Source organism: Bufo bufo, chromosome 10 (assembly GCF_905171765.1).
Source record: "Bufo bufo chromosome 10, aBufBuf1.1, whole genome shotgun sequence".
In the NCBI taxonomy this organism is placed as follows: domain Eukaryota; kingdom Metazoa; phylum Chordata; class Amphibia; order Anura; family Bufonidae; genus Bufo; species Bufo bufo.
The window spans coordinates 144,554,859-144,564,639 of record NC_053398.1 but is presented as its reverse complement, the minus strand read 5'-3'; the positions used below and the strand labels follow the sequence as shown (position 1 = coordinate 144,564,639).

General features: G+C 48.2%; 1 protein-coding gene across 2 annotated transcripts; it reads right to left on the bottom strand.

The window, feature by feature from the left end:
- Window positions 1–3,402: 3,402 nt before the first annotated feature.
- On the bottom strand, window positions 3,403–8,965 carry LOC120980389 (zinc finger protein 182-like). Of its 2 annotated transcripts, none has more exons than XM_040409474.1 (3): window positions 8,870–8,965; window positions 7,541–8,162; window positions 3,403–5,129 (listed from the first exon to the last, which is right to left on the bottom strand). In XM_040409474.1, exons 2-3 carry the CDS (start codon window positions 8,148–8,150, stop codon window positions 3,451–3,453), a joined length of 2,289 nt encoding a protein of 762 aa, XP_040265408.1. In that variant the 5' UTR covers window positions 8,151–8,162; window positions 8,870–8,965; the 3' UTR covers window positions 3,403–3,450. The 2 variants fall into 2 exon arrangements, with proteins under 2 accessions (XP_040265408.1, XP_040265409.1); XM_040409475.1 differs by having other exon boundaries at window positions 8,772–8,891.
- Window positions 8,966–9,781: the final 816 nt, after the last annotated feature.

Sequence of the window (9,781 nt, the reverse complement as noted above, 5' to 3'; positions counted from 1 at the left end):
TCTATAGATTATACTTGACCTGAATATCCCTGCCTACAAAAACTCCCTTTTGTAATATATGGTCCAGGCAGCAAAAACAGTAATACCACGTCATTGGAAATCCATTTCTCCCCCATCACCGGAGGAGTGGTTTGAGGAGATTGCCCTATACCAGAGAGGTATAGGAGGACCTTATTAGTGCAACGCCCTTGGATACCTCACGACTAGTGTTGAGCGAACTTGTGTTTGAAGTCCGGCGTCTAAAGTTCGGGTTATCGAAGAATCGCGTTATGGATTCTAAAACCAGTTATGGTCCGTGGTAGCGGAATCCATAATGCGATTCTTCGATAACCCGAACTTTAGACGCCGAACTTAAAACACAAGTTTTCTCAACACTACTCACGACGCGTTCCGTTCCGGAAAAAATACAACTGTAAATTCCGCATATCTAGACATTGTCATCTTCCTACCCCGTCTTATGTCCTCTCTTATGTGTCTTCTCTTAAACAGTTGTTTCTGTATTGATTTAATGTTTGTTTCCACGCTGTCACGTGGATTACTATGTCGAGCACTAAATGTTTTGCGTGCTCCCTCCTAATGCATGTGTGCTTATTTGTACCAAATGACACAGAAAAGAAAATGCTATGTTAAAAACTTCAATAAAACATTAAATGAGAAATCGTTTAAAATTTTTAATCTGCAAAAAAAAAAAGGTGAAATTTTTACATTTCATTCCCATTTTTATTTAATTCTCGTGGGGCACCTAAAGGCTTAATAAAGTTTGTAAAATCAGGTTTGAATAGCTTGAGGGGTGTACTCTCTAGAATGGGGTGGTTTATAATATGTAAGCCCCTGAAAGTGACTTCATAACTGAACTGGTCCTAAAATAAAAATTAGGGTTTGAAAATGTTCTTAAAAACTTTAAGATTTACTTCTAAACTTCTGAGCCTTTTAACGTCCCCAAAAAATAAAATGTAATTCACAAAATGATCCAAAACATGAAGTAGACATATGGGGAATGTAAAGTAATAACTATTTTTGGAGGTATTACTATGTATTATAAAAGTTGAGAAAATGAAATTTGCTAATTTTTGGTAAATTTGGTATTTTTTTTATAAATAAAAATGAAATTTTTTTACTCTATTTTACCCCGGTCATGAAGTACAATATGTGATGAGAAAACAGTCTCAGAACGGCCTGGATAAGTAAAAGCGTTTTAAAGTTATCAGCACATAAAGCGACACTGGTCAGATTTGCTAAAAATGGCCTGGTCCTTAACGAGGACCTGTCATCAGTTTTGACATAGGCTAATTATGGTATTACCTTGTAGGGCAGCCTCCACTGATTCCATGGGTGTTTTTTTTTTTTTCAAAACCCCCCCCCCCTCCCCCCTCACCGTTCATCCGCTGTGGTCCACCAAAATTTTGGCGGGCTGTAAAAAAAAAAAAAACACCCATGGAATCAGTGGGGGCCGCCCTACAAGGTAATACCATAATTAGTCTATGTCAAAACTGATGACAGGTCCTCTTTTAAGAGAAAAATGGCAGGGTCCTTAAGGGGTTAGACCAGACATAATGGTTAAAGCAGACAGGGATATAATGCGGCCGCTCCGAGACTCAGCAGGCGGGGAGATATGCGGCCGCTCCGAGACTCAGCAGGCGGGGAGATATGCGGCCGCTCAGAGACTCAGCAGGCGGGGAGATATGCGGCCGCTCAGAGACTCAGCAGGCGGGGAGATATGCGGCCGCTCAGAGACTCAGCAGGCGGGGAGATATGCGGCCGCTCAGAGACTCAGCAGGCGGGGAGATATGCGGCCGCTCAGAGACTCAGCAGGCGGGGAGATATGCGGCCGCTCAGAGACTCAGCAGGCGGGGAGATATGCGGCCGCTCAGAGACTCAGCAGGCGGGGAGATATGCGGCCGCTCAGAGACTCAGCAGGCGGGGAGATACACTAATCATAACCTCAAAGAGAAAACCTTATCTGAAGTCCAGCGTGGGGAAGACGCTCCGGCCGGCACATTCAAACGAGAGGAACGCAGAGGCTGGGAAGAGATATCTATCGCTTACTTACAGCAGCCTTTGCAAGTAGGCTTTTAATGGTAATATAAGGAGATACCGACATAATACCGACAGTTCTTGCCTAATTATGGCGTTAACCATTATTACGTATAAAATCTTGCAATAAAGGAAAAGACTTGTGTGTGAACTGGCACCTTATATAGCGATTCAGTGTGCAGCAAACTACAGCGCCTGGCAGATATATGCCAAGTAAGAGGATACAGTGAACTGTTTATCCCAGTTATATGCTATAAGAATAAAGCCGTAAGGGTCGTCATCGCGGATATTACATGCGTGAGCTCCGCATGTTATCTTTAAAAGGGACTGTGACAGTATTATATAATTCTAGCAATTTTGTGTTTTAGGATTGCTATAGTATTGTTGAGATGTATTTATGAAATATATTCCTAAACGGTTATTAAATGTCTTCAGGATACTGTGAGCCAGCCATATATAAAGGTGCTTGAATGAAGGTGGAGGGCCGGCTGCGCTCCAGTTGTAAGGTTGTCTGGTGAGCGTCTCTATAATTATATATTTCCAGAACCCTCTTCAGAGACCTTCTTGGTTAGCAGCTCCCAGGGGCGGACTGGAAACTTAAAGTGGCCCTAGAAAAAAATACTGAAAGTGGCCCCGTTTTGTAGGCATGTCCAAATTGATGGAAGACTAGGCCAGCAATACCATATTGTGGCACGTTACACAGCTCCAACAGAGCCAAATACCACAGCCAGCACAAAATACATGCCCAAAAACTTCCACTGGCCGGCTGTGAGGAGGGCCCAGGTGGTCTATGGCCAATCCGCCTACGCTACGTCCACCTTTCCCTTGCTCTAGTTGTCAAACACAATGGGGCAGATTAATCACACCATAGTGACTGACAACCACACTCCTAGTAAAAGGGGTTTGACTAGTCACTTCCCAGATCACCTACATGAGAACGTACCTGCCCCTGTATTTGGTAACTAGTTGCTTCACCTTTAGTAGGAAAAATGGAGCCCAGCCTAAGTGCAGTTAATCCGTCTCTGCTGCGCTCAGGACTGTGACTATAAAGGGGTTTTCTAATACTTATCTCCTATAATGAGTCTGATTGTGGCTGGTCTGACCACCTCCTACAGTGAGGATAAAAGTGGTGGACATGTGTGAGCAATGCTCCATTGATTTCTATGGCGTGGCTCCATCTCCGCCGGTCCCACAGAAGTGAATGGAGTGGTGCTCAAAAGGAGAGTGATGGCATATATGTGACCATGTGCAGCCACGGGACGCCATACCAAACGTGTGGCTCTCAGATGCGGCTACCATAATGTATTGGGCTGACCTCCCCTGATCCACAGAATATGGACAGACATAAGAAGCCACACGAGACACATTATTTCCATTACATTTATGTCTGACACAAATCGGTTCCTCTCACAGGCTTCATTTTGTCCTCTGGGCCTCTTTCCTTTCTTTCTTTAGATGAACGTTTTCATGGGATTTTAGCTTTGTGGACTCGTTGAAAGCTTTTCCACACTTGCTACAGACATACGGTTTTTGTCCCATGTGCAGGCGCTCATGTCTGCGCAGGTTGCAGCTTTGTGTAAACCTCTGGCCGCACTCCTGACACTTGAAGGGTTTCTCGCCATTGTGGATTCTCTGATGACAAGCCAAGGACGAGCGGTCTCGGAATAGCTTCCCGCACACGCGGCATTCATACGGCTTCTCACCACTGTGGATCCGCTGGTGGGACACCAGGGTCGAGTGCTGACTAAAGCTTTTGCCGCACTCTTGGCAGCTGAATGGTTTCTCTCCTGTGTGGATTCTCTGGTGTATAACAAGTGTGGTGTTGTCTGCAAAACACTTGCCGCAATCAGAGCAACGACATGGCTTTGCTTCTTTATGGGTCCTAAGATGCTCTGTAAATAATGCCTTCCTGAAGAACAGGTTCCCGCACTCCATGCACCGATACGGTTTGTTGACTGTGTGCGTCTTCTGATGTAAGAGCAGCAGCGATTGCTGCACAAAGCGCTTCCCGCAGAGAGCACAGAAGAAGAGTTTCTCTTCGACGTGGCTCTTCTGATGAAGATCGAGCAGCGCGCGCTGCAGAAAGCGCTTTCCACACTCGGTGCAGGAATACGCTTCCTTTCCAGATGAGAGCCTTCTGTCGTGGATCATCTTCTTGCATTCGGTACATGTCTTACTATGGCTGGTACCACATGAACGTACAAGCCATCGTGACACTTCTGCTCCGCGGCGACGTCTGCTTTTGATAACCACTACAGAGAATTTTTTTCTGCATTTTTTGCACTCTTGAAACCTTCTTGAAACCTTTTGAAATAAAGCTCCACCTTTCCGGTTTAAAGATTTTTTGGCCAGCTTGCAGTTACGAGCCCGCTTACTCCCGGACACACGCGAGGTCTTGCATTTATTGCTATTTGCACAATGCTGATCTGTGCCAGGCAGTGACCTGATCATACTGTACACGGCGGGCACCGCGGCTCCTCCGCACACCTCCGAGCCTGGCTTGTCACTGCTTCGACATTTATTACTTCCCCCAAAAGCGCAGACCGTCTCTGGATGCTGATCCGCAGACCTGTCAGAGACACCATTTGCTCCACCAGCCCCACTGCTGACAGAAGCACAGGTACAAGGTCTCTTTCCAGGATAAGTGACCAATGGTTTCTTGTGGTCCCTGGTGGACACTGATCTTTTCCCACCACTTCGAGCTTTGGATTCTGTGCTTTTTCTAGACGGTCTACAAATGTTCTTGACATTCGTATCAGAAGGACTACCTCGCTGCCCCAGTTTCTCCATACTCTTATCACTTGTTCTGGGATTACTATGCTGTTTGCCAATCTCCTTATCAATTTGTGACGGAGCGGTGGTGACATTATTGTGTGTATGGCTTTCTCTTAATATTAAGATACTTTTTATATCACGGTGCGATGACTCTGATCCAGCCAGAGGACTATCCACTGCTTCATGGCTTCTGGGAGTTTTCTTATCACTTTTTGATTTCTCCAGCACGACTCCCACGGACCCTCCAGTACACCCAACTCGACTCTTCTTATAAGACAGAGAAACGCAGCTCGCCGGGGTCCGCTCCAGGCCTCTCGGATCTGCACAGAAGAGAAAAATGCTCTAAATGTTTGTATTGAAAATCATCAATCAAGTGCTGAAAGGGACAACAAGTATAAGACGAATCAGGGCCGTGGTAATAGTGAAATCTGTGTCCGGGCATCTCCAGACAGTTAGGGTTTATTATTATTAATTTATTTATTTATTTCGGGAAAATAGAAAATATACCTGTGCTACACATGTGTTTTACAATACAGAGGGTAAGCTTTTTACATCTGAGTGAAAATACATGAAATACTAGTCTGAAATCTGTGTCAGAGCATCTCCAGACAGCTCAAAGCTTTTTAGTGGTGCCGATACTGCACTATTTCTAAAGTCAACAGCAGTGTCTTCAGTGCGTTTATGAAAAGGGAAAGACATTTTATTGTGCGTCTGTGTCTTTAAAGGGTTCGTGCAAGAATGAGGGGGGGGGGGGGGGGGGGGGGGGAGGCGGACCGGAGAACAGAATGTGAGTAGTAGTAGCACCAGCTATCCGGCCAGAAGTAGTAAGCCACAGTTCTACCTGGCTTAAGAAAGGCACGTTTTCATTCAGGAGAAAGAGGATGACACTGATGGCTGGATGGCTCAGTCCTCCTCAGTCACAGCAGGATGACATTGAGGTGACTTGAGTCCAACACTGTGCCGTGGAGCCGGGGGTCACAGCGTTCCTCCTCCTTGCAGCCCCGGAGAAGACTTTCAGTGCTGTCCTCTCTATCTTCACTGCCCCTTCCTAGTAGGGTGTGCCTTTCTTTCTTTCTCTCAGACGAGGCAAGAAAACCCCACCACACCCTACGGAAGATAGTCAAGAGAGTCTCCCTGCTGACGACATGTGTAAGAGGAGGAGGTTCAGCAGAAGGCTGCAGACTCCATGCACAGCTGTGGTAATACTGGCACCCGTCGCTACGGTATTGGCAGTGGGGGCAGTCGGGGCAAATAAGCCCACCATGATATCTCACGGTCTGATAAAAGTGCCATGGAGGGTGAGAACTCTGATGATTGTGTGTCGGACAGGACCTGCGAGCCGGATTCGAGTGGTGGCAGCAGCAATAAAGATCGGAGGTGACACTCTCCTGTCCCCAACAGTGCACAGGTTTGCTTGCACTACCCCTTTCTACCACGTGTCAATTCAAGCATGCGGTGTTGGAGCTGATCAGCCACACTGGGAAGTGGTGGTTAAAGTACGTCAAGCAGCAAACATCCCGCGGGCTGTCACCCTGCCAACTTCCAACTGGGCAAGGTGGTCAGCGACAATGGCCGCAACATCCTGGCCTGAACCTGGGGGAAATAACACATGGTGTTTGCATGGCGCACGTCATTAACCTAGTTGTGCAACGCTTTTTGAAAATGTACACTGGCTCGCGCAAAGTGCTGGCAATGTCCAGGAGACCGTGCTCGCTTTTCAGCCACTTAGGTGACGAGGAACGCTCTTGCTGGACTTGCAGCAATCGAAACCGCCTGCCGCTACAGCACTTAACCTGCGACGTGCCAACTTGCTAGAATTCAATATTGTGCCTTATGAGCAGCAGAAAGCCATGAACTATTTTGTCATGCACCAAAAAGCCGAAGCTTGGAGCATGTGCCGTTTCCAGGTCAGGTGCAGAAGCTCTTCGAAAAGGCCACAAAGTTTGTCAGCAGAGACAACTGCAGCATGAACTACGTAATCTCCCTCATATTTATCTTAGAACAGCAGGTGGCGACAGAGAAGGAAGAAAAGCTAACCGCATCTCACAAGGAGAAACTCCCATGGAGGAGGATGACGAGGAGCAGGAGGATGACGAGAACACTGGCCAAGACACCCAATCCTTTCAGTGGGGGATGGAGTTGGATAGAACTAGCTTCTCGGGCCAGTGATCTGTAGATTTGCTTGCTTACACAGTGACAGTCTGAGGATTACTGGATAGCCAACCTTTCAGAATGCAAACATTCATTCAAAAATGTATGTAAAGAGATAACATCTTTTCTAGTCACACATATTACGTCAGCCCACCATCTCCAAACCTGTAGAGGTAACCTTTTTTAAGGATGTGATAAAGTCCTATTGTTTTTTCCAGGAAAACCTGCGACCTTATAATTTGCTATTATAGATTTCACCCACCGACGCCTCCAAGATACATTATTTAGCAGACTATCCTGTGGGTGACGCTCGGGAGGCTAGTCACCGCCATTGGCTGCCCTTCCTCCCCCCCTGGATGTTTTCATCGGCACACTAGGAGAAGCGGCGCAGGGAGCCGGGTAAGTATATTTAATGTGAGGGGCCCGGGTGTATGGGGGGCGTTTAATACTCTCGGATAACATAACCCCTTTAAGTGATGTTGTGGTTTGGAAAGATGTATTAACAGAGGGAGGATCAAATCACTGCCGTTACTAACGGGGGTCAGACAGAAAGACCCCCAGCTGTAGATACACCACCTACCTGGCATAGAGTCTGGATGTGTGCGGAGTGGTCTGCAGGGGCGGGACCTGGACCGATGCGATGTCTCCTGCTGCCTCACCAGGCAGGGATCTCCTCTCCTGGAGCCGCTGCTCGAGCTCCTGAAGTAACGCGATGGAGGCTCCTGCCACCTGTAGACGCGCTTGAGCTGGTAGTCTTCTGTATCCTGGAGGAAGGTCTCCCTTACCTTCTTCTCCACTTCCTTTCGGAAATCGGTCAGATCTTTCTCCATCCCCGCTTTCAGAGACTGCCAGTCCTCTGCAGGCAGACGGGCCGATAACTGGCGCTCTATGGTGCAGACCTTCTCCCTCGTCTCCTTGATGGACTTCTGCAGGTAATCGATGGTCAGAACCATTAAGTCGAAGGAACATTTGTTCAGAATATTCTCAAATTGCTTGCAGTAGGACTCATCCTCCCTAAAGAGCGTGGGCCGTAAACGTGAGCGCAGCGCACGCGGGATCCGGTGCGTACGGCAGTACTCGCCCAACGCCGTACAATGAAGTTCCTGGGAAATCAAATTTCTGGATTCCCGTTCAAAGTCATGTGTGCGCAGCTCCACTGCAGGCGGATGAGGAAACCCGGGTGACGTCATCGGAGATCCAGTCTGCAGGTCAGAGGAGACACGGAGTCAGGAGAGCGCTCAGCCCACAGTCCGGTATACACATCGCCTCACTAGACCGACACAGGGGACGTACTGTCATCTCATGTGCCCCTCCATGGCACGTACCTACTGCTCCACCACTATGTACATCCGTGCCCCCCATGTCACATACTCACTGCTCCACCAATCCTATATATACCAGCCATGCCCCCTCCATGCCATGTACCTACTGCTCCACCACTCCTCTATATCACCTGTGGCCCCAATGTCATGTACCCACTGCTCCACCATATGAACATCTGGGCCCCTCCATGTCACGTACCTACTGCTCCACCACTCCTCTATATATCACCTGTGGCCCCAATGTCATGTACCCACTGCTCCACCATATGAACATCTGGGCCCCCCCCCATGTCACGTACCTACTGCTCCACCACTCCTCTATGTACATCCGTAGCCCCCCATGTCACATTCACTGCTCCACCACTTCTCCGTGTGCCAGCTGTGCCCCCCATTTCACATACCCACTGCTCCAACACCTCTCTGTATCAGCCGTGTCACGTACCCACTACTCCACCAGTACTACTGCCCCCATACCTGCTGCTCCAATACCTCACTGTATCAGCAGTGCTCCCCACGTCATGTACCCACTGCTCCATCATCCGTCCCCCCTCCACGTCATGTACCCACTGCCGCCTCCCTGTAAATACCTGGAGAGTTACCGGAGCCGCTGTCGTTATATCGCCCGCTGACAAGCGCTGTCACCATCACTTCCTGTTACGATGCATGCCGGGACAGCCGCCCACGGTCATGTGATACAGCAACTGGAGACGCAGGTCATGTGACATACTATAGGCGACGTCAGTAGTGTCACGTGTTGAGCACGAGCTCGGGGGGTGGTGTGTGGGGTCTTGTGATAAGGGACTGGTCTCAGTAATGCATCTGTTCAGACTGCGCCTAATCGCAGCATATGTCAGCCTGCAGCTCAAGAGGATTAGATACAGAGCTAAGGAGGCAGTGTCACATCATAGGCTTAGATACAGGAGCGCAGCAGACAGTATCACACAGGATAGGATTAGATACACAGCTCAGCAGAGTATCACACAGGAGAGGATTAGATACACAGCTCAGCAGACAGTATCACACAGGATAGGATTAGATACACAGCTCAGCAGACAGTATCACACAGGATAGGATTAGATACAGAGCTAAGGAGGCAGTGTCACATCATAGGCTTAGATACAGGAGCGCAGCAGGCAGTATCAAACAGGATAGGATTAGATACACAGCTCAGCAGACAGTATCACACAGGATAGGATTAGATACACAGCTCAGCAGACAGTATCACACAGGATAGGATTAGATACACGGCCTCAGCCGTCAGTATCACACAGGACAGGATTAGATACACAGCTCAGCAGACAGTATCACACAGGACAGGATTAGATACACGGCTCAACAGACAGTATCACACAGGATAGGATTAGATACACGGCTCAGCAGTCAGTATCACACAGGATAGGATTAGATACACGGCTCAGCAGGCAGTATCACACGGGATAGGATTAGATACACGGCTCAGCAGGCAGTATCACACAGGACAGGATTAGATACACGGCTCA

What these genes read in the sequence shown, in the direction of transcription:
- LOC120980389 (XM_040409474.1), bottom strand. Translation starts at nt 8,150, where the DNA reads ATGACGTCACCCGGGTTTCCTCATCCGCCTGCAGTGGAGCTGCGCACA. An exon ending in ACATCCAGACTCTATGCCAG is followed by an intron (nt 5,130 to 7,540) that starts GTAGGTGGTGTA and finishes TCTTCTGTGCAG; the next exon opens with ATCCGAGAGGCCTGGAGCGG.